Source organism: Tachypleus tridentatus, chromosome 2 (genome assembly GCF_004210375.1).
Source record: "Tachypleus tridentatus isolate NWPU-2018 chromosome 2, ASM421037v1, whole genome shotgun sequence".
NCBI classification, from domain to species: domain Eukaryota; kingdom Metazoa; phylum Arthropoda; class Merostomata; order Xiphosura; family Limulidae; genus Tachypleus; species Tachypleus tridentatus.
Genome location: NC_134826.1, coordinates 61,068,844 through 61,095,132, shown reverse-complemented (window position 1 = coordinate 61,095,132; position 26,289 = coordinate 61,068,844). Strand labels below are relative to the sequence as shown.

The 26,289-nt window shown below is 34.0% G+C and overlaps 1 protein-coding gene across 1 annotated transcript in view; it reads right to left on the bottom strand.

Moving 5' to 3' along the window:
- Positions 1-26,289, bottom strand: part of LOC143243947 (protein SET-like) — a 41,518-nt gene that overhangs the window by 2,365 nt on the left and 12,864 nt on the right. The window contains exons 2-6 of the mRNA XM_076487798.1: positions 20,159-20,348; positions 19,312-19,490; positions 10,142-10,230; positions 7,134-7,216; positions 4,354-4,389 (exon numbers count right to left, since the gene is read on the bottom strand). Of these exons, the coding sequence (XP_076343913.1) occupies positions 4,354-4,389; positions 7,134-7,216; positions 10,142-10,230; positions 19,312-19,490; positions 20,159-20,348 (577 nt within the window). The remainder of the gene's footprint in view (positions 1-4,353; positions 4,390-7,133; positions 7,217-10,141; positions 10,231-19,311; positions 19,491-20,158; positions 20,349-26,289) is intronic.

Sequence of the window (26,289 nt, the reverse complement as noted above, 5' to 3'; positions counted from 1 at the left end):
GAAATCTGCAAGATGAGTTAACATGTGGTGTCACTCCCCAAATGTTCTTTAGACAGTATGGCTGTTACTTTTACGTTTTTCACAAGTAATAAACAACTTGCTGTTACTCATATTTAGATATGCATGATTTTTAAAAGTATTTATAACCATGAAAAAAAGTACTTAAATCTTAACTAAGTCTGAATGAAAAATATTTAGTACAACTACCAATGTCCTAATTTTATCATATCAACTTAAATTTGATATCAGGAACAAAAAACATTTGATTCTCATTAACCTTCATATTGGTATATTATAACCTCACTTTCTACTGTGTGGTTGAAGTTTTATTAATCAGGTTAAGACATTATAATTTGAGCACAGAAGTGTCTGTGAAATGATTCTTATTTGAATTAGACATACAGATTCATTTTTTATAACATATGAATAAATTGTATGATTTGAATAATGGCCAAAGTGACCTATTTTGTTCTATTAAAAAAAATCAAAGTTAAAGTAGATTTTTGTTTTTTTTTTCTCTTACACTCATTCTCAGCAATCGTTTTAGTGATATGACACTAGAATAAAACAAGAGCCAGTGACATGATGACTCTTTGTTCTGAACTGAGTCACATAAAATGATTGCTGGGAATGAGGGTTGCCAGATAAAGAGGAAGAGAGTACTTTTTAAATTTTTATTAATTGATATTTCTTCTCATTCACTGATGATGTGGCATGGTTTCAAAAAGAACTATGTTTTTCTATAACAAAAAAAAATCCATGCCTTTACACTGATAGCTCTAGGACTAGTATATATCAGAAAATATGAGAGAAAAGGAATCAAAGGGTAAATCAAAACAAAGTTTAATTTTTGAATTAAAAACTTAAATAGCATTAATCCAATTTCTATATCTAGATTACAGCAGTAAGAGAAAAAGTAAAGTAACACAAGTTTTAAGACTTTCTGTAGCATAATTTTAATTATCATAACTATCCAGGATGATCAACATGTAAGTTCAAAAACCACCGTTAGTCACCTGAAGTTGGCCTTTTCAGTCCTGGTTTCAAGTTATTTGATGTTATGGCCATTTTCTTATTTTATATCAAACCAGTTGTGCTTTAATTTGTAAAAAGGAATCATGTTTAGGACAATAGCCTGGCACTGGGCACCTGGAAAAACATTCTTCTGCCAGATCCAGTTAAAAACAATCGGAAGAATAGCAAGAGAAGGAGATAGATGGCTCAGCATCTAATAATGTATATCGTCAGATCCGAGCGATGTACTGGCAGTTTGAGTTCCACCAGTTTAAAGAGGAGATTATAGTCACAGAGATGATCAGCTCAAAGCTCAAAAGGAAAGAGACTGCACTGCCTGAGTCTTGATGGCTAAGAAGGTGGAGGAAGAAGCAAAAGCATTAGATACCTGGCAAAAGCTTTCACCAAGAGTACTTCTGATACTCTGTGTATCAGCTTCTTCCTGGCCATGAGAGAGCAAGATCGAAAGGGTGATAGAATTATATTGCCCACTAACCTTTCGAATCTTGTCTCACATGACTTTGGAACTGGTGGTAAAAAAGATGCAACTTGTGAATTTAATCCAAGATTCCTTCTGGCTTTGACATCTTACCTGCTGAAAAGCAATGTGGTTTGCGAGTGTGGGATACCTATGAAAAGGTATCCCAAGACTGTTTTTTAGCCTTCTGTGCCATGTGGCAGGCAGAATTCCACAAAGGATGAGGATATTGTTGAAAACATTTTGAGGTTTTGAGAATACATTGAGCAGTTGCCCATATAATACAGTCAGTCACTGTTGCCACACAGTCGTCTATTAATGGCTTACAGATGATGGCAGGATCAAGTTCTGCAAGTGAAGTGAAAGAGGGCTACTTAGCTTGATCCATCTTCAACCAGGGCACGCAGGTCCCATGGCACTGACCACGGCCTGTCTTTCAAAATGAAAGGAAAATCATCACTGCCTTCATGAAAAGTTGGAGAATAGTGAAGGAGAGCAAACTGAGAGATTAACAGCAATAAAGGACTGACTTGGTGTATGAATACAGGTATAAAGACCAGTATTGAAAAGAGAAAGGTTGTGATCTGAGAGCATACACTCAATGGAGCAACTCCTCCCGTCAATATCAGTACCTCACTAGAGGAGATTATGTCCATTAAAGTCCTGCAGGATTAAAAAGTGAGATGGCAACTGTTCAACGAGAGCATCAAGGTCTGATTGATCATAAATCTCTTCAGGAGACAGGTAGAGAGAACAAACAGTGATGGTACGACCCAAGGAATAACGGATAACTACGGCCTCCAAGGGTGTGTCAAGTGGCAAAGACAGGGCGGGCACATGCTGATCAACCAGTAGTACCACCCATTCATCACACCACCTGTCATTTCTATACAAAGAAAATGCTGAAAGGTGACAGTATTGGCATGTTTCAGAAATGTTTCTTGTATGGAAAGAGACACAGGATGGTAAGAATCAATCAGCACTTTGATGTCATCCAAATTGGAATTGAAACCTTGACAGTTCCACTGTATTAGAGTGACCATTTTTACTTATATGAAGGAGAACTGGATAGAGAAGCACTTCTCTTTTCAACCACGTCTTTTTTCTTTTTTGAGGGAGGTCTGTTGACCTCCATAGATCCTGCCCTTGGTCGAATGAGTAGGTCTCTGTCATTGGAAGAGGATTCCAGCAACTGGGGACGTGAATGAATGATTGTTTGGCATCTTGGAGTGGGAGAAGATGTACCTGAGAAAATGTCCATACCCAAAACCAAAGGAAGTGGATCTTGGAGTTTGCTGGAATGAATGTTAGGGACAGAGATGGGTGTTGATTCTTAACCATGGAGGTCAAAAGACTTTGAATGATTCTTTTGGAGGCAAGGAGAAATCCCTCTGCACACCCACTGCAGTAGTGGAACAAAGTGCAGCAGGGTATGTCCGAGGTGAAGTGGTGGCAGTAACTTTCAAGCCTCAAGGTAAGTAATGTTTTGAATGATTTTCAAACATTTCACCTCTTTTTTCTTCCAACCACTTAGGCCAAGAATGTAAGTAGGATGGGGAGTGCCATTGCAATTAATGCAATGAGGGTCTGTTTCACACTAGTAGGCATCTTGGTCCTTGCCACAACGAGCACATGTCAAGGAACCACAACACAATGTATTTGAAAGACTGAACTGCTGACACTGAAAACATTTAAGAGGATTTGGAATGTGTGGCTGTACCTTGCAATGATAACCTGCCTTGATGGTAGCAGATGGATGCAGTGATGTAAACGTTAGAATGAGGTCAGTGGTTGGTATCATAATTCCATCTTTACTAGTAGAGATATGCCTCACTGCAGAAACTGAAGAGCCAGCAAGTCCCTCCAGTCCCTTCTGAATAACAAAGGGGGACATTTGCCCTGAAGGTTTGTGTGAAAGAGAATGTAATATAAGAAAATGAGTTGCAGGTGTTACAGATGTTGAGGATTACTGCTCAGAATCTTCAAGACATGGTTGGTTACCTGTGGACTGTTTTTCTCACTATTTTAGTTAAGTTTATATTTAGGGGATCCATAATAAAGAAAGAATATTTCGGTGCCCACTGACCCTACCCACCATGGAAGCCCTACGAGCAGACACACTACAAGGCCAAAGAAGGACACTGCAGCAATGCCAGGGTTTTGTAATCACTACACCCAAACACCAGCATCAGATATAATGTCCACAACACTCATTGAGAACATCCAACATTGGTGCTTGGTTGACCCTAGCCAAAGTGGACCAGCCAATTGACCCTAAGTGAGACACCCCAAGGCCACCTGTCTACAGGAATTCAAGACCCAAGTTGGAGCCCTCAAACACCAGGATCCTTTCCTCCCCCTTCATGGGTCACCATGCACAGCAAACACTTATGTGGCTGTTTAGATCTCAGAGGAGGTAAACTGAAAGAACAAAACCTTCTCTGAGAAGTCCCCTCACAACGTACAGGAATCCACATCAAGGGATGATCTGAGAATTAGAAAAGAAAATGGGATAATATGTATGTCTGTGACCATTGCTGGTAAAGTGGTGCAGCCACTCTGAAACCCTGCATCTCTTTGACAGATCATAATTCCTGACAGAAGTATGTTATCATTATAAAGACTGCATAATCGTTTTCAGCAAATGCCAAACTTTCCTGCAAGGTATATACAATACCTTCAAGAAACAAAAACCATAATCACTTAATCTTTACCCTACCACTTAAAAACAGTAATTTGTCTCTAATTGTAGAAAAAATCCTGTGCTAGATAAACAATTTCATTAATGCATTAAAACTCTATCAATAAATGGCTTACTAAACAAACTATAAATATGAAATATATTAAGCTTTTTTAAATACCTTCTTCATAAGCCTCTTCTTCATCAATATCTTCCTCTGTAAATTAATACCAAATTATAATACTGTTAATTACAATATATAAATTATTTGACATTTAAGATTAATGCATATGTTAAATTGTATTCATCTTGAAAATATTGTCTGGCACTGACAGTTCATCTTATGAGTAATCAAAAAATAATTAAAATTACCAAACACAAACAGACTTTTAACTCAATTGTAATTGTTATGGTCGACCACATTCATCTTGCTGCTAGCTCTCATGAATATCATCTACAGATGATAACAACAAAAATTTACATTAGTTGTATATTTAATGCATACTGATCATACAGTTTAATTTTACAAACAAACTTAACAAATAATAATATTGTTAATACTATCATCACAAATATTATAAATCATTCCCCTTCTCTGGTAAAACAGCTTGGAATCCAACATGTTTTTAACATTCAGAGCTTAATAACAATAGAATATGCTCTCAATACTTTTGTAAGTTTGAGATTTTCCACAGTATTTACATCATAAGTGTTATTTGGGATCTCTTAGAATACAAGTTACTTATCTTTTACTGCTATATCATTAAATGTATATGTCAGCAAAATTGTGGCTTTCTTACAATGTCAAGATGTCTTCAATACAAAGGAAATCTTATTTGTTTGCCTGTATCAACAAAACTGGTGGTAAATTTCTTTCTACTGTAGTCTGGCTCCCTGCTAACATTTACCTACCCACCCCCAAATTGTATGAGAAATACTACTTCATGCTAGTATGTATAAGTGTACAATTTGTTCAGAAGATCATGAACTTACAAGTGGCTTTTCGGAAATGCCAAAACCAGAGCTAGGATTACAGTTTCCAATTCACAAGTTAGAGAATTTAAGAATCATGAATTTCGACCATGTTTCAATAGTAAAAGAATGTAACAGTAGAAACAAGTACATTATGTTAAACCTGCTATTCTAAATGAAAACATATTCAGAGCCTAAACAGTTTATTAAAGGATTAAATGCTTTGAGTAAGGGTTTTGATAACATCTTCACTATTCCCAGCATCAATTCTCTGAGCTAATGTAACAGCACACTGCAGGTCTACTAAATATAGATAATCAGCAAAGGTACCTACTCTTCCACCGCATTTATTTTGGTCACTTCACAAGGATGGTGGAATAGGGTGTTGTGTATACAGACTTGCTAGTTGTGGGTTATCAGAAAGAGCATCTGTGTTAAGTGTAGCTTTAAACATAACTTTTGTTTTGGTGTCAAGTTTCATGAAGTAATAAATGAAATAGCTGCCATGTATGAATCATCTGTCTTAGCGCTTATTGGTCACACCGGATCTTTTAAAGGGTCCATCTGAGTTTCTCTATCAAACTTGAGGAAAACTTCTTAAGTCAGTTTGTCACAATTCAAGAACATAAAACAGGGGAACAGTTCTATTTTATACATTCAAATTAACACATTACATATCAGATGTACTTAAACATAAGACATATATGTATTTTTTTATTTCCAAAAAAGGTTTAATGAATTTGTTGTATTCTTCTCTCCTATATATCTTGCACCACTGAATGAAACAATATTTGTCTTCCAAAATCAAAAATTCAGATTTATCTCAGTTTAAACTTGGTATAATAATGATGAAATTGAATAAACTTGAACATTACATTGTAACAGATATTCTATGATATATTTATTTTGATAATGACATTTGTGCGAGATAAATTTATACTTAGAAATGCATGTAAATTATACAATTAAATGTGCATGAGGAATTACTTCCTGTTCCATAAATTTGTAAAAGATTCTCGAGTACAAGAATCAACAATGTATGTTTTACCAAAGCACTAGCATACTGTGGGGCCAACTGAACTTTCTAGAGCCTCACCTTAACATCTATAAACTGACATGCCAAGAAAGAGTACATATTGTTGGTTTGCTACAGTTGGTATACTATGAACCTCAGAAGCTATAAGTGTGATTAATGCTTATTAATCAGGAAATTACAGACACTTGACCAGGAATCTTTATAGATTTCAAACACTATAAAATGTTTAACTTAAGTGACTTAAGGTTTTTCTACAAGGACATTGTATAACACCAGTGGAAAAAAAACTTATGTGCTAAGAGATAGCTAGCTAGCTATTTGTGAAGTAAACCATACTGATATCAACTCAAAACTAATTTGCTCATTGTGAACCATTAATAAAATAATTCAGTTACATACCAGATATAAGACTCAATATTGTTCATAAAATTTTTGTATGTGAATCATTATTTGTAATAACCATTATTATAAATTGTATTATTGTTTGTATATTAAAACATATTTGTGTTAAGAAAGAAGACTGTTTGTATCAATCTTTTTGGCAAATAGATATTTGATACGTTGACATTAATTAACTTCTGAATTCAAATTACAATTTAACTCAGGTCAGTTGAAATCGTAATACTTAACGTAATAAATTGGAGGCTTATCTTATATAAATTATAATATGTTATAATGTGATTAAAGCAAAATGAGCTAATGCCATATGTAAACGATCAGTATGTATTGTCAGTTGTTGCTAACTATGATTTACCTCTTACACTAAAGTTTATATTTATCTGGTAAGTTTCTTTTTTAAGTTGCCAGCTGTCAAAATATTTCTCTTTTGTTTCCTATATATTAGTTTTCTTAACAACTCTCTTTTTTCTCAAAGGCCCCTAATCCTAAAACATTGTTCACAACAGTTCACACTGTTTCTCTTCAAAGTTGCTCAGTTTTGAAACATTAAGTACCTCCCTCTTCTTCATCTTCTGCTTCTTCTTCATCTTTGCCTTCCTCTTCAACAACTGCAGAATCATCTACTTCGTCATCGTCACTATTAATAAAGAATAAAAACATGTAACTATAGGCATTTCTGTTAATCACTTATAAATGCATAACATTATAACAACATATAATATCTTAAACCCATGTTACAACATTAAATGTCACAAGCAAACTATCTGGCATGTAAACAATACAAAAAGGGAAAAAAATGTACAAAATATCATAAAAATTTCTGTTTTAATTTCAAAGTTCATTTGGCATATAGATTAATACACTATGAACAACATTCATTAATATTGCAGCTATAAATATACTGACTATAAGTTACAATGACAGGCCACCTAGTTGTATATATAAAATAAACTGATCATACGATGTGTCAGTTGCTTGTTTGAATCTTAAAAAAACAATACAGATAATGTAATTATAACCGTACCGTTAGACTGCAAGAGCACAAATCACTCAGAATTCCAAAGGAGTATGTAGTGGATACCCAATTAGCAAGAGTTATTATTACAGACCCTTTCATTCATCAAGTTTTCAAAGTTGTCACCAGTGTCCATTAAAGACTAGCAATCAAAATAAAATATAACCTGCCACTGGAAAAAATTGTGGGGGTTGAAATCTGGCAAAAGATCGCCAAATGAAAGGCTAGGCAGTATACACTCATATAGTTGTCATTGTACATCTAATTTACTGGTTCCTTCAAGAATTCACCTACCTACAAAACATCAAAACATGAACCAAGTGAAAAACTCTTTCATCTGATCAAATATATTATTGCAATTACAGTTAGGAAAGCACCTTCTATGATTCAGCACAGTTTGAAGAAGGAATTATTTCTGTTCTTTTTTTTCTTGTTATATCATTACATTACTCAGTAATGACCACACTCCATTTAGTATTTTTATTTATCATGTTCAAGTACTGAGCTGTCTGTACATTTCCCTGTAGTCCTCTCCGAGCTTCTATGACTTGAGGAAATAATCCAGAAATCAGAAATCCAGAAGGAATTGAGGCATCTAAGAAATCTGTTGTACTCTTTGTGATAAAATCTCCAATTAATGTCCATAGATTTCCTGATATTCTGATGGATGTACTTCATTGTTCATCCATGTATTCCTTTTCATTTAATGCCTTTACTATTGATTATTTACAAATGATTCAAAGAATGCCAAACCAACCATTCCTCATATGTCCAGCAAATATCTGAAACAACAGAATTCATCTTCTCATACATAACAAGAAACTGTATGAAGTTACTATCACTGAAAGAAGCAGAAATGTCATCAAAAGCTGTGAACAAAAGACTCAAGCAACAAAGCTGCAAATGTCACAGAGTCCTCTTTCCTCATAATGAGCAAGCTTACACTGTCCCAGAAACATCCTTGTCTTGAGAACATGTAATGCCATGCCTATCCATTGTGCATAATGCTCCAGGTATTATAAATCAATGAAAACGTTACCACCACCACAACCAAATACTATTGCTAGTTCAAAGGCTCTTGACAGTCCTCTAGGTAGGCTGACCTGAAATTCTCTTGTAGCAAACTCAGTGGCACTGTCCTTGACTTCATCTATGACATCTGATACTTCATCATGTTCAGCTGCACTTTCATAACTAGAATGATTCATGTATTCCCAAGATTGTTTGAAACTGACTCAAAATTGCAATATTTAGACCATAAGAAAGTCCCAACAACTGACAGTCTCATTCAAAGTCTCTTTTTCCTACTCTGCACAGCAATTCTTGTCTAAATTTCAAATACCTTGAGTAAATCCTAAATGTTATTCAGTAAGGATAACATTTATTATGAATTACTTATTTATACATTGGAACAAAATAAGAGAGTAGGACTATTGTAAATCAAATCTTCAAAATTGGGACCACTCAACTGTATATTTTGCAAAATACATATTTTAATTGCTGAAAAAGTCACAACAAATGTTCTGTAACATATTCTTGAGTACAACAAAATTCAATTCAAACTTCAGAGTTGAATGGTGTAAAATTAGACCAATCTAAATCTATAGTGATGATTGTTCATAAAAACCAAACTTTATAAACAGTGATAATAAATAAAAACAAAATACATTTACCTTTAAAAAAAGAGTTGCAAGTTAAATAACTAACAACACATTAGAGTAAAAAGTAATCAAATTATTATGGTATATTTCACTGAATATTCATTCTGAACAGTCATAACATTATGAAACATAAAACACACTTGCTCATTCACAAGTAAGGCATGTCACATCACACACATCCATTTCTATATGCATGGATAAAACCCAAATAACACACCAACAGATACAAGAAAACTGAAAATAATTATAAATAATTAAATATTATAAAACTTGGTAGTAGTAATGAATCTGTACTAGTAAAGCAAGCAACTTATCATGATGTTTTGAAAATGTTTTGACAAAGCCCAATTTTTTTTCCCCTACACAGTGGTAATCATTCCAGCTATTGAAATTTAAAATTTCATAGTCCAAGGTAGCCACAGTATGGCAGAGACCCAAGACTATTCTTAATTTATGAACACTGGACAAATAGAAGAGTCATATGGAATATCTACAGATACTATAAGTCACAACTACAACATTTTATTACAATCATCCTGAAACAGAAACAAAAAACAAAACAAAAAAACACCATTAAACTGAAGAGATAAAGAATGGGTCATCCATTTCCCAAATGCAAAAAAGAAAACTTAAAAATTAAATATTAGGCCTTTTTTTTTCTTTCTTTCCATTTTCTTCCCTGGAATACTAGTGTGTAATTTTTAACTACCTGTAGATGCAGTTAAAAAACAAAGTGCAGAGTTACGATTACAACACACTTTAATGAATCTGATGTAAACAAACATTTCAGGCTATTTCAATTTTACTTTTTCTTTTTAAATGCAAATTATTTTCATACTTATAATCCATGATAGTTCAACTTCTTCAAAAAAGTTTAAAAATTTACCTGTCATCTTCATCCAGACCATTCTCAACTTCAATGTCTGGAACAAGAAAATACTGAAGAGGGTTGGGCCACATGTCATCTTTTATTACCTAAGCAAGATAAAAAATTACATAATTTTTATTTTGTAATTATACTGGTTTTCAATACAGACAATAATGCACAACTGTACACAGGACATAGTATTCCAAGTTGATGATTTCAGTGCTGGGTGATATTGCTGTATTGTCAATATACATTAACTTCACAATGTATAAAATCTTATATTTCAGGAAAAAAATATATCCCTACTTAAATATGCTTTTACCATCAGAGCAACATATATAAAATATCTTGTATTATTTACTAATTATTTAAAAAAAAACTTGAAATGATCACAAGTTGTAGCTGGAGTTTTTCAAAAAGGGAAAAACATGACAAAAATATTCAACTTGAGATTGTTGGGATGAGCCACGATAGCTGGTAATCTTGCTAATGTCAAGAAAATCTACTCAAAGGCTTCCTGTTACTGTATTTCAATAAAAAGAATAAATGGCAGCACAGAATAATATAAGGACACAAAATTCAAGTTTTGCACTTGACACACATGAAAAGTTTCTCATGGACATATTTTCATAAAGCTTGTATTTTTGCTCATTTCTGAAACAATTTACTTAAAATAAAAACTGCATACTTAATTTGCAGTTGTCTACAGTTACATAAATAAAACAGGTAAATTATACTGGTTTTCAATACAGACAATAATACACAACTGTACACAGGACATAGTATTCCAAGTTGATGATTTCAGTGCTGGGTGATATTGCTGTATTGTCAATATACATTAACTTCACAATAAAATTACTCTCCCCTAACTGGTTGTACATACTGAAATGTAGTTTTAGAAGTGGAAGATTGTAGACACTAGCATTATATCTGCTACATTCTAGTTTTGATGAACATATGACTTACAAATGGAAGTAAAATTTAACAGGTAATGTATTCCAACACTCCATAGATCCTTACTTTGCAAATATAAACCTTGTTGGGATACATTTTACTATTCCCACACTCTAGGTCTTTCCTTCATGCACAAAGCATTTTTTCTTTTTTGGCCACATTGTCTAAAACTTTTAATAAACTCTCCAGAATAAGGAAGCACTGTTGACATATACTCTACTTCCATTAAAGTTCATATTAATAGAGCTTTTTACAATAAAGCAAAATGTATAAAAATTTGAATCAAATGACCAAGGCATTTGATGGTTTTAGTGAGTTACATTCAAAATTTAATTAAACTTTCTTTTTATGATATGTGGATAAATCTGGCATAAAACATAGCTAAAAATACAAATTCTAATAGCATATATTTTAAGTTTTTCTTTTATAAAGCAATATTAAAAAAAAACAACTTATTTCCCCTAATATGAGAAAAGTTTTCTCTTTCTCTCTAGGAATCCCCCTATTCACTACATCTCCAAGTACAAAATTTCACAACATAAGTATTCACCATGATATTGTAATCACTCAGATATAATTTTCATAGCCTTCACTATTATTTAGTTACAGAGTCATAGAATAGAAAATCAGATCCCCCTTGCCACATCCACATCCTTTGTTTCCCAAATTGTTAATAGTTCTCCCTGACCTTTAATATTATTTACAATTAATACAAAGCAAAGGTTTTAATCTATCAAATGACACATTACATTGTTTTCTATACAGAAAATTGTCTGTTTCACTTCCAGTTCAAACTTTATTCTTGTGGGAAATACACTAGTGAGCTTAGCTGAATTTTTAATGGCTCTTGTCACATAGAAAGACAGAAAAATTGAGATAATTATAGGGTATTGTCTGCTTTTTGTATGTGATTATTCATGTTATTAGATGCATCATTTAATAAAATAAAAAACTACTTAGTGCACTAGTACAACTAGTAAAAGAAAGTAGAATTAAATATCATTAACAACAAGAAAATAGTGAGGTAAGAACTTTATTTCTTGTTTTTCATATGTAAAATACATAAATAAATAATACAAATACAACTTTATCATGAGGTTTGCTTACAAGGAACTTGTGAATAGCCCAGGCATTATGTAATTTGATAGGATAACATAAGCTGAAAAATGCCATGTGATCTAAAAATTTTAATAGTGGGAATATCAGTTATACACAGTTCAGAGGGCAATGAAACAATAAAATTAAAGTACGAACAGATGTATACTGCTATGAGTTTACAGCTGGTTCGGAGAAACAAATGTAGTTTCAAGTCACAAGCTAACTTTATCCAGGAAAGAAAAAAGGTTCTCCCATACCACTCCACTGTAACAAAGTGGAAGGGAATATATGTTGAGAAGACCACAGTATATGTATGTGGACCACTGCCATCAGGCATGATCATTTGGAATTAGTTCCCCATTAAGATACAGTGCAAAGGGTTACTAGGACTAAAGACAGCAAGTGCAAAAAGGGAATAAGAGCAGGACTACATCTTGGTTTTCTGTATGTGTATATAAATGGTGTTGAAATGGCCATATCAATTACTGAGATATACTGCAAAAGCAGTCTCTTAGAAAATTCCATCTCAACAATGGACAATGAGTAAAGGCAGATGGGTTTAAAGCTTTTTGTTCTCCCCCATTTGATGCACATTTTTGGTATGTATTTCCTGTGAGGTAATGTCAGCTACTTGGTAGGTTTTGATGACACCAAAATATGGAAAGTAAAGTGTAATTCCCAATGTAACATTTGATATGGCAAGTCTTACCTCCTTCAATTTCATTTCATTTTTGTTGTTGTTTAAGAACTTTTAGTGTTGGAATGTGTTTAAAAGTCTTGCTACATATAAAGAGGTGACATGATACATACAAATGATGTACAAATGACTGAAAAACAAAATCAGCAAAACTCACCAAACTAGAGCTTCTTGGTAGACTTAAAAATGGTAAAAATTAGAAGCACAGAAAACTCCAGTGTTGTGGACAATAGAAAAAATAATGTAATGTGTAATCCACATACCAACCTCCAATGTATCCTTCAAAATTCAGTGAGGATTTTTTTTTCAAAAGGCAAGAGAGATTGTGATATGTCAAAACTGGAGGGAGGACACATATGGTACGATTGTCCAAATGATGATAATCACAAGTAGAAGGGTAAAATTGAAAGACCAATGATAGAAAAAACAGTAGCCAATGGTTCAAAGGGGTGCAAGCATCTGATGAATCACACAAAGACTCCAGTAGGAGTCAGGAACCAGATGAGTGGGGGAAGAAAGGAGGGGACTATTGCTTGGCAAGAGGCAGAAGATCATGGACAATGCCTCATGGCAACTTGCACAAACAATACAGACAGGTCATAGATGAAAAGCTAAGTAAAGAAGGAAGTAAGATGTGAAGAAGTAGGATGATCTGGATGAAGAGTACAGCAAAGAAACAAGTGTTGGTAGACAGCAATGTATCTAAAAAGGAATGTCTAGGTCTTTTTTTTGTGTGTGTTATTTATTTATATCACCTGACACACACTGCTGAAAGTAGCTTACAGTGGGAATGTGATGGTTAGAGAAATCAAAGCTGCAATCAGAAGGATAAAAAAAAAAAAAAACAAGAATAAAAGCAATGTAAAACTAACGAAATAAAGGCAACTAAAAACTCACAAAAGTTACAGGAAACAACATATCTGAGTAAAGACAATGCTGAGGAAAGAATTAACCTATGATATGTGTTAGTACTCATGCAGATACCAGCAAATGAAGGTCATGTCACCCTATTGATAGAGGTGGAAGTTTGTTCAAAGCTAGTGGCATGAGCAAAATGTTTCCCTGCAGAGGTACAAAAATAATAGCTTTTAGTAGTGCAGAGAAGTAAATATTGTTTCTGAATTAAGGTGCTCATGTGTTTGAATAAAAAGGTAAAATTTAAAACGTAAAATGTATGTGAGATTACGTCAGTCTCAAATAAAAGGATTTCATTACATAAACCAAAAACAAACTGTTTTAAACTATATTTATTTAGTTAATTCAAGTTTCTTAAACTTAATCAATTAGTATTATACAAAATATAATAAGTTAATTTAACTCCTGGTTTCTTATTATTGTAATATCTCATTATTATTATTATTATTTGATTAAATGAAATTTGCTTAATTTTGAACTAGTATGGCCCATTGATGAGGGGTTACCTTATGATTCAAAGGTCTTGGGGGCAATTCCCATTGCCACCAAACATGCTTGTCCTTTTCACCACATTGGAGTCTTTTAGTCTGGTAAAACTACTATTTATCCCTAGTCTTGACTTTGAAGGCAACTAGCAGGAAGTACCCACTGCTAACTCTTGGATTACATCAATATTAAATAGAGCATTAATTTACTGTTTGTATGTGTGTGTGTTATGTTTATAATTTATAATTATAGAATTGTATTTTTTAATGTTGAATAAAATGTAAAAGTTTAATTTTCTTAAATTGAAAATGCATTTCCAATAATACTTGCTTCCTCCCACATTGAAGCTTTATCCTGACAAAGGTTTCTCTTCTCTGTCCATCTAAGCTTTGGTAAGAATTATATGTTGTTTGCTCCAGTCTTTATATCCACATTATTAGTCTTAATATTGTAATTTCCCCCAAACCACATCAACACACCCTCTATATCAAATCTGTACATAAGTTCACATTTATTACTTTTTATTCACTTTTTCAAGACTAGCAAAATTATCAGATCTGAACACCTGCTATTGTGGGGAGCAAGGGCAGGGTGGTGCAAGAGATGGATAAATATTATGAGAAATACATTTTTGGCACAGGAGAATGTGAACTTATGAAACACACTTCCGTTCACACTTTAGCTAGGATCCCATATTGACAAGATGGAGGAGTCAGTGAGGACAAAACCCACACAGAATGCATACAAGTAGAAAATGTGTGCAAACTGAGATATTGTATAGAAAGCTATTAGGGTCTGCACTACTTCTGGAACATATATGCTCTCTACCCAGTTAATCTGAAATCTAAAATGAGGGTGGTAAAGACCAAATGGCCACAGTTTCGAAACAATAATATAGAATGCAAGTAGGAACAACTACTCCAAAACCGATTCTTCCTGCAAAATTAGACACATATGTCCTGGAAATATTGTATGTGCTCATGAGAGTCATCCAGGCCCAAACAATACAGATGATGTCCCATGTCTTGTCACGGAACTATATGGCTGTGGACCCAAAGCTAGATCCAGGATGCACTAACTAGAACATATGGAATACAGTGTTATATCACTGTATTATAGTAATATAATATTAAGGGAAATAAACCTCAAAGTTACAAAATGTTGCATGTCAAACCATCAGAATTATTAAGGGAAGGCAAACAACTAAAATTTAGACAAATCCTAACCCAAACGTGAAGAAGCACAAAATTAAACAAACCAAATTACATTACTATGGTCACAAGAACGTAACCTGAAAGTTACAGAATGTTGCAACTGAGCCACCAGAATTATGATGAGAAGCAAGCAACATCCAAATGGACAAACCTTCTCCTCAACACTAAAAAACAGAGAATGCAACAAACCAACCTTGGAGTTACAGAATCATTCATGCCTCACTCAACCTGAAGAAAATAGAGATTACACATCCAAGGATTACAAATCTAAATCCTAGCTCCACAACCTGAAAGGCAGATCAACATTTCCTACTACTCGAATTAAGAAGAGGATGTGTCCATTGGCTCAAAAGCTTGATGCTCAACGTGTTGAATTAAGAGGTGTCAAGGACCCTATTTCATGATCATAGAAAATAATAATATAACCTAAAAAAAAAGGCTACACTCAACACAAGTGGATAGCAGAGTGTCATCTTTGAACTGGAATTACAAGGAAGATCATGCATATGTTGGTCCTGCTCCTACCAAATGTCTGTGAAAACAATCCAGGGTAATGAATAGGAGTGTACCCAGCTTTGCCCTCTTCTCCTTGAGTGAAATAAAGTATCCAAACATCGCTCGGGAGGAACAGACCTCCGCTTACCATATTAATAGCAGGAAAAAAGAGGAAATGGTGAACACTCCCATGCTCCACTATGAAGAAATGGGGAAGAATTTGCATTGGGGCATCTCAAAGAACAATGATGCAGAGATAGTGCAATATGTGCACCATGTTCACTACTTTGAAAAACAAACCAGCCCTGATTATACAATCCATAATTGAACAAGGATGGGATAAATTGTACAACTTCCTCCAGTGTACAATGCAACTCAGCTACCAGGGACATTAAGGTACGTTTAACTTGATGAAATGGAACCTAAAGAAAGCTTTGCTCCTTCAATAAAAGCCTGGAGTTGGTTGGTTGTTTGGCATTTTATGGCATAAAGCAAATAGGCTATCTGCTTCAAGCAACTGGTATAAAAATCAAAAGTAAAGTAAAATTATTAAAATTCATAAAAATGAAACAGGGTAAATCAAAACAAAGTTTAATTTTTGAATTAAAAACTTAAATATCATTAAATCCAATTTCTATATCTAGATTACAGCAGTAAGAGAGAAAGTAAAGTAACACAAGTTTTAAAAGACTTTCTGTAACATAATTTTAATTATCATAACTATCCAGGATGACTAACATGTAAGTTCAAAAACCACTGTTAGACCCTGAAGTTGGTCTTTCCTTTCCTGGTTTTGAGTTATTTGATGTTACAGGCATTTTCTAATTTCATATCAAACTACTTTTACTTTAATTTGTAAAAAGGAATCATGTTTAAAAAAGTCTAATTTATGAATTAAAAACTTAAATAGCATTAAAAAGGCCAATGGCCTTTAAAAAGCTAAAAACATTTGTAAGGTGGACAGGGTCACCATCACCTATGACACTGTCCAATGTCAGTGATAAACATTGGGACAAAACACATCTAAAATGGTGCCATCATTGAGAGTCATGACGACAGCAGGACAGTAAAATTTGGGCCATTTTGACTACTTAATTATTGTATCTGCCCTTTTTAGTATAACAATAATAATTATAATAAAGGATGATGGATACCAATGAGCCTGGAGAAACCTCAGATAACAAACTGAGTCACTGAAGATACAGTAACATGATGTGAAAAATAGCAGAATATTGTACAAGAAAAAAACTGTGATGATAAACTCTCACAGCCAGCCCAAGTCTCAGGAAGGAAGGCTTGATATGAATATAAACACAGAGCCTACCTGCAGAAAGGAAAGAGTGAGGCAAACATGAACAGAAAAATGTCTGAGCATTTCCAAAATGAAACTGGTTACAGATGAAAATATATCTTCGAAGTAAGAGAAAACCAATGATTAAATTGGAAAGGCACTAAAGAAGGGAAGATAAACAACTGAAAACCAGAATTATCCCCCTCTGAGAACTAGGGGAAACAAAAATCAAGGTTGCAAAAATTTACCATGACAATGTTTAATTGATATTCATATCATTTATATATGGCATTCATGATTTTATGGAGAATCAACTTAGTACAACATAACCTAGTGTTAAGAAAATATGTTTTCAAGTACAAATTATTGAAATAACGCTATAGTTATAGGTCACAGGTCTAAGGCCATGTCATCAATGTTTGATGACTTGCATTCTAAATTTTACTGAAATACTATTTTATGAATTAATGTCAATAAGTCTGGTATTAAACTGTAGATTATAATTCAAATTTCAATATTATACACTACTTTATATCTTAAAAGTAAATGTATAAAAAACACTTAAACTTTGATTATTATGTACCACATAATATGTTGAAAGAAGCCTTTTAACTTCCAATTTTTAGATAACTCATAAATGTGAAATAAAAATGACAGGACAGATGCCAACACTCCCACCCCATAGTAGAGACAACTTCCGTCTTCAAGTTAGTGAAGACGAAAGATGGAAGATTCGAAATGTCGTCCTCTACAATTGCGTCTCCACAACAGGCAGTTGCTGTCTATTCAACAAAGTTTCATCACGAATACTCTGCCTAAACAATCCATCAATGAAATAATTACATTTTGTAAAATCAAGCTTGACCTAGAAAAATGCAGTCAAGGAAATCAAACATTGTTAAATTCCTTTATGAACCAATCAAAATTACGATCATTCATGAAATGAATTCATGGCATATTCACAGAAAATATATTGGTAAAAGTCAGTCAGATTAACAACTTCTAATATATAAAAAAGCCAGTATATTTTGATAGCAATGCATTCCAGTAATGGTTATTATGTCACTTAGCAACAAAAGTATAACCTAATATAGTTTTAATCTACATATTAAAGAAAATTTTAAATAAAATGCATAAATAATAAAATTGGAAAAATATTCTTAATTTAGTGTCTCTGTTGGCTAAAGACTTTTTTTATTATAAAGGTTGGTAACATAACATAAAAAAACCTTAATTCAGAAACAATTTAAGTTTAAAAACTAAATCAATATTTGTATTTTCAAAATAACTTTTATGCACTTACTTCTAGACTATGTTATATCACACTATGTCTACCTTAGGCTTATTTATTCATTTCTTTAAATCATACCAACATCAACTGCAGTTACAATGTTTCACAGCCCCTTACACCCTCATCACTGAAATCATAATGGACAAATAATATGTCACAATTAAAACAGAAAGGCTGCAAAGAAGCTCTAAGTTGAAAACTATGTCCACCTGCATGATGCTAAAACAGGTTCAGAATACACACAGTGGCACAGCCACCTTGAATGTGTCAACCTAACAACCTCAGTAAAGTGTTTTTGCTGGTGAAGATAAAAGAGAGGGTAATTTAACTGTAGAGTATGTGCATTTTAATGGCAATGTTCGTTTTGTTGTTCTTCTGTATTGATTTACTAGTGACATCTACATAATACTCATCAGTTTGTTACATAAAATCAAATTCAATACAAAGAATTTTTTAGTTCTGATCTATTGATCACAAGTTATTAGTAATTAAATTCTAAAGTTATTAATATGTAAGGGTCATTCACAGCTACATGATGTACTACGCCAACTTCCCCATAAAAACTTGCATTTGCATAACTCTAAAAGCCCCAAAAGGTATTTCCTATCAGAAGCATGACTTTGTAAGCAATATTATGACTGAAACAACACTTATACTAAAATGGCAAACAAAAATAAAATGCTTAAAACAGCAAGATCAAGACAATGCTTGGAGTTAGTTGGTCCTGTCTAATTATTAGTTACTCACCTCAGCTATGTCATCAGCTGATGCATCCCCATGGTCACTGAACCACAAAAAGAAAGTCCTTGGAAGTTCATGCCTTCTCTTTTGACTGTTTTTCATCTGTGCTTGTCGTTCCTTTTGTTTCTTTGTTAGATCCATTCCATCCTTCCATTTGATAGTTGTTGAGTGTGATGCAGGATCCCCTTGTAACAAACAGTAGAAATCAGTGTAACACATTTTAATTAGAATCATTAAAACATCTCAGTTCCAAGACTGACATATGTTTCTTTCCTTCTTTAACACAAAATATTTGTACAACACCAAATCATTTAAGCTCTTGCTAGAAAGTTTCCACACATGATGTGATTAACTGCACTTGAACTATATTTTTTAATTTTCTTCCCTTGTGTACTCAACTTTCTGAGCCATGTTTTCATTAATTTGTTTATAAAAAGTTTGTTTAAATAAACTGATAAATTTTGAGGTTAAGTAGGCAAAATTCTAATTAATAAGTAAATATATAATATACCTCTCTTTATAGCACAATGCATGCAATATCTACTATCAAACATGGATAAACAGGGAGTAAAGTTTTATCAAAATTTGTCTGTAAACAGTTGAGTAGAAGCCCTTGTATGAAGTAGATATCTCAGTTTTATGTATACATTCTTTACTTATTCTCACATATTGCAGTTTGTGTTTAATCAACACAGTTTTATAATTCTTTCTGTAGGGGGCTCTAAAGTACAACTGATGGACAGAATGTGGAAAACTGAAGCAAAAAATGTATATGGACATATTCTTCATACAACAGTTTGGTCAAAAAAGTGGAAAGTGAAGAGGATTAGTTAAAAATCAGAAGCAAAAATACCTGATGATCCAAGATGGAATTCTTTCACAATCACATTATTTTCAAAATATGGATTTTCATCAAAGAAAAACTTGATTCTGTAACCTGACTTGATGTCTTCAAACTCCTCTACTTCTAATTTTGACATGAAATGCAAGCACTCCTCTTCCTCCTCATCCAAAATTGCTGAAATTTGTGGATGATTAACAAACTAATTTTGAGTAAAGGAAAAACATTTACAATCTCTTAAGCGACAAATAACCCTCCAACTACTGGCATATGTTAAGTTATTACATTAATTTTTCAACAGATCTTTAAATGTATTGGAAAAGGAAAATATTTTCTTTTATCAGAAATATTTACATTAATATCATCACCAATTATTTTAATTTCTAAATCTAAATAATGTGCCTCCATATCAGATATTGAAGTACTTTCAATTTCTAATTCTACCAGATAAACAGTGTTAATAACATAATATTTCAGGATTATTTATATTAATTAAATAATCCACATATCAGTAATTTAAAGTAAAAATATCTTGATTTATGTATTTTTTCGATAAACATGTTCTCATATGTTCTCAAGATGGCTGGTACAGGTATTAAAATTAAAACTGTTAACCTGAGGGTGACCAAAGAAGGTCGAAAAACTGTTCTCCACTTTAAGTTAATAAAAGTTTTAATACCCACACCACCTGTCTTGAGATGTATTTTCACTTCAAGTGGTTTTCTCGTCATCACAAAAATAAATGGGTATTCTTCAAAACTAAGTAATTTCCTTTTTTGATTACAAGTGACAGTGTACTTGTTAACATATAAAGAAATAAAAATGGGGCAGTCAAAGGTTACATTTTTTAAGTTTGAGCTTGGTCCTCTAACAGATCTATTAAAGTAGTCCTTGTCCTTCACATTTTACAATTTCATGAGCTCTGTGAACAGCCCCTACCAAACAGTCCAAGAAAACAGATAGTGCATTGATGTTGTATCTCAGTTCTTTCTTTACAAAACTTAACAAGTTTTTTGTACTGACTGAATTGTACAGTTTTTCTATATATAAAAATTCCACAAACTAAACTGAGACACGTTCACCATGCGACATTAAACTATGATGACCTCAAATCAACGTAGCAGCCTCAGAACATAGTTTATCAAACTTATACTTTTCTTATTACTCTGAATTTGTTAAAAATCAATATCCAGTTTTGTAATTTAAATTTGGAAACACTGACTTAGCTTCTCAGTTACAAATATAATTTTAAAATGTTGTATCTCTGCCTGTGTAATATTGCTAGTTTTAGAGTCATAGCAGCCAAAACAATCAAACAAATTTAATATGTGAGCTTGTCTTTGCATATACAAACAGCTTATTGTGTGACTAATGCTTTGACAAGTATAACAGGATCTAAATTCAAAGGTATTTATTTCTTAGTAAAAATAAAGAGACAAGTTGTGGGGCCAAATAGCAGATGTCAGGACAGATTTAACAGAGGCTTCAATAAGCCCTTGTAAAGTTATAATTTTCCTACACTGAAAACTTATTTGTGATTGGTACTTATCTCTACTCAGAAGATTAGCTATTCTTGTTCAGTAGTGCCATCTAAATGCAAACTTTTTCTTTATGCATGCCACAAGCATTGCAAACCCCCCTCATTGAATGCATCTCTCCTGCAAATTATCATGCACCATCCATCAACCAATAGTAGCATAGCATGCTCATCACTTCAAAATTTTGCAAAATGTTGTGAGCACTGGAGAAGTGGGAAAGAAGATACCAATCAGAAATACATTTCCAGCATAAGAAAATTATAACTTCCAATATGATGTTTACCTCTTCTAACAGGATTAAAATTCCAAATAGAGTAGGAGGATGGCTGATGTAAAGGAATAACATAAGCACCTCAGAGAGCATCCAGAGGATACCAATGACCATGAGAAAAAAAAGAGAAGGGGAACCACACCATGTCTGAGTCCAAATGTATAATTCATAAAAAACAATGGTGGAAATTATGAGATGTAGAATGGATAGAGCACATGAGACTGTACTTGGCAAGTCAATTACTACCAGATACCAACATTCATATGAGGGTAGGATGAGAATCATACTATTTTTGCCTTCAACCCAGTAATCACAGATTAAGACTCATTTCAATTACTGGGTACTACACAAGTATCGACAAACTACAGCAATCCAGAACTGGCCCTCTGGCATTAAGAGGATGGATTAAACTTGTGGAGGACTTATGTTGATTGGTTCACTTGAATCACACTTCAATGCTGAGAACTGACATCCATGTGAAAGTAGGTTAAGTGCTCCTGATTAAACAGGGTTGAACTTAAGTTGGTAAGGAATGTGTAACAGGAGGTCACATCAAACAATAAGGCACTGTATCAACTCCACGGTATTGTAAATAGTATAAGAAGGCCACACCATCTTGCAAAGTGACAGAACAACTCCAGTGGTCGTGGATATTGTGACATGTGTAGGCAGTATAAGGAAGCCATGACATCTGGTTAGGTGATGGAGTACCTTCAGTAAAGGGCATCTACACAAGCAGGACACCAATGCCTTACACGTACCTAAATGGTTATAACCATCTCTCTCTCTCTTTCTCTGTGTATGTGCATGTGTGTTGGTCAACCTTCCCAATTACTCTGTACTGGAAACTGATAAGGACTCCCATATCCAATACTAAAGGAGAGTGAGAATGTATAGAAGAGTTTGAAGGAACATCACCACTGGAGACAGTGCAGTGAGTTACCATGAAATCCTAATTTTGGAAAGCAGACCATACCAAGTTATTCACTAAAAGCATGGAAGTGATGTGCAGATATCCCTTCTGCTCTACCCCCTCAGTCCATGGGTGGTATGGTCCAGTACAGACATCTTTATGAAGCAATTAGTGTGAGCTATCCTTCCAGCAATCATGTTGAACACCCTATTTATACAGTGATTGTACAGAGCCATGGATGGTAGAATATGAGTCTACATGGTTTATACTGTTAAGTTACAGAACACCTGGTCAGGCACCACTTGCCACAGAGCAGGATTTGTATGATAAAAAGAAAAAAAAGGCCCCTGAAAAAGAAGCAAACAAACAGAATTACCATTTAAAGTTGCATCAAACTCTGGAGCATAGTAACAGGTAAAAAATGAAACACTGACGTGATCAAAAGCAAAACGTGATGAAGATGGAGGGAGATGAATGTACTGGGCATGGTTCACGTGCCAGCATGTAGAATCTCCCCCAATGGACAAAGATGACAAGCAAGGGAAAATGTAAGAAAATGGAGTGAATGCGAGAAAACATTGAATAAGGTATGGAATGAAGAAGGTAGAGAGGAGTAGATCAAAGAGACCAGAAAGTGGACCCAATTGTAATCAAAAATGATTTTTCAGGGAATAAAAACATGGTTGTGCATACCCTAGAGTAGTGGTTCTTAACCATTTTCATCGTCTTACCCCCTGAAACTCTCCAGGGTATTACCGTGACCCCTATAATAAATTTTGTAATGATGAACTTTGCGTAATGGTAGAATAAAACAAAACTATATAAAGATCCTAATTTATTGAAAATGTTACAAATAAATGACCTTGAGAAATGCTACAAGTGCTAAACAAATGCAAAACCCATGGAATTACTGAACATCATACAAAACCTACTTGTTCACTCAGTGTGAGGGTTGATATAATATATACATATATAATGAGAAAATATACTAAATACAATGGAAAATTTGATATTTGAATTTTAAGTTCGATGTATTAATATTATATAGTTAAAAATTTAGGCAATTCAAAACGTTGTAATATATGAAAATTTTTACTCAAAATTAGACAAGTGGTTGTGCAACAAGCACCTCTACGAGGTTCAACTGCCGCACTTCAGCGTGTTTTTCAATGATGGGCAGTTACAGGCACTTACTACAAAAACTACAAACTACTCCATGGTTTCCCCAATAATTCCCAAACCTTCCGTGACCCCCTTGAGAAACTTCAAACGACCCCCAGGTTAAGAACCACTGCCCTAGAGGGTAGTTATATCTGCAATATTACACCTGAAGTCCCTGATTGGATACATAATCTTACAGGGTCTGGACAAGGGTAAAGATGGAAGACATAAGGTTGGAAATAGGAGAAGATGAGAAACAACTCTCCTAAGTCACAGACTTTGGGAGAAAGAAGATAGGGTGATAATGGCAAATAAATCAGACTAGCAATGTTCACAGGGCAAGAAAAGAAAAAAATACATCTTAAGGGACAAATAAAAGAAAGAGCATGAGGAAAGTGTTTCTGAATTGGAGGATGACTAGGAGGCCTTTGAATTTAGAAGGAATGTACAAGCAAAATGAGAATAAGAATACACTGAAAATACATTTTCAGTTTAGAAAAATGTTAACTATTAATACTGTATTTTGCCTTTTTACCTCCTCTCAGAAAAAGATTGAATCCACATTAAACATACAGAGGTCCAGTAAGAAGGTGATTCCCATTTAAGAAACACCAAAAGAGAACCTTCAGGAGTGTGAATAAAAAAAAAAGAACCATGGGAGACTGCACTGCATCTGAGCTAAGTATACACTTTGCCCTTTATGAATGTATCACCAACAAGGAAGAAACAAAGGAAATAGCCCAACAAAAGTTAAAGAAATTAAGGGAACCTTAGGTGTAGAGTGGCTATGGTGCATAAGACAGTAAATAAATTGTTTTTGGTTGGTTGTTTAACATTTATTGGCACAAAGCAACTGGGCTATCTGTGCCAAACAAATGGTAAAAACATAGCAGTAAAATCATTAAAATATGTATAAATGAATCATGTTAAAACAAAACAGTTCAATTTTCAAATAAAAATCTTAAACAGAGTTAAAAAGACCAATGGCCCTTAAAAATTAAACACAATTGAGGTAAACAGTGTCACCATTGCCAATAATGTTGTCCAATGCCAAGGGTGAACCCATGGTAAAAATATGTTTAAAATGGTGTCATTGCTCTCAATCATAATGACAGCATGACATTAAAATGTGGGTTATTGTAACCTGAGTGTCACACAGACCACACATTGGTGCATCAGCACCAGATAAAAGAAAGTGATGAGTTAAACACTGTGATCAATGCGTGGCCTAGCAAAAACAACTTCTTCCTTCCAATAAAAGGCTCGACCTGATAAACTTTGTCATGATGTTGCTCACTCCAAGTTGACTGCTAACAGGCCCAGCAGTGATAGTACCAGAGCAGACAAACATAGCTGCATAGCTTCTATGTGATCTTGGGCAAGACAGATGGCACACAATTCAGCAGTGAACACAGAAACTGTAGAGGGGATTCCAAATCCCAACTAAACCATAGCAGAGCCCACAGAGTCACCTTATTTCAAACCATCTGTATAAATGAAAATGAAAGGATGGTTTGAAAACAAGTTCAGCAAATACAAAAGCAATACTTCCAATCTGGAGGATTTGCCTTCTTCAGATGACTCAAAGGAAGGTCACATTTGGGAATGGTAATTAGCCATGGCAGGATGGACTTATCAGTGGATACAGCTATGTTATCCAATTAATTTAACTGAGCTTGGATACAAGGCCAAAAGGAACAACAGCACTGTCTATTCTGAAAAAGTATGACCCACTGAAAAAGGAAAACACAACCCTACATGGAATGCTGTGATGAGGATTGAAGTTTTGAAGGATACAGTAAAGGCAGTTGCAAACAGTAAAGATATAGAGGAGATTCATAAGACTCAGTGTATATATAGACTCTGCACTGGAAAAAATATAGAAAGACCCTGTGCAAAGCCAAAGCCAATGGTGATGAACAGGGTCCAAAATCTTCAAAGCAGAGTCATAAACCAGAAACTCATCATCCAGTTTTGACTGAATAAGGGCACAATAGATTTTTAACATAGAATATCAACCTGTTCCCTAAGATTGTTGTTGTTTTTTGAATTAAGCGCAAAGCTAATTCAATGGGCTATCTGTGCTCTGCACACCACGGGTATCAAAACCCAGTTTTTAGCATTGTAAGTCATCAGACTTACCGCTGAGCCACTGGGGGGCCGTTCCCTAAGAAGTGGAAGAGAGGACATGGAGGATAGTCAGTCCCCTTGCACACTTGACATGTAACTTCTTGATGTGAGGAATGGAGTTCAGCTTACA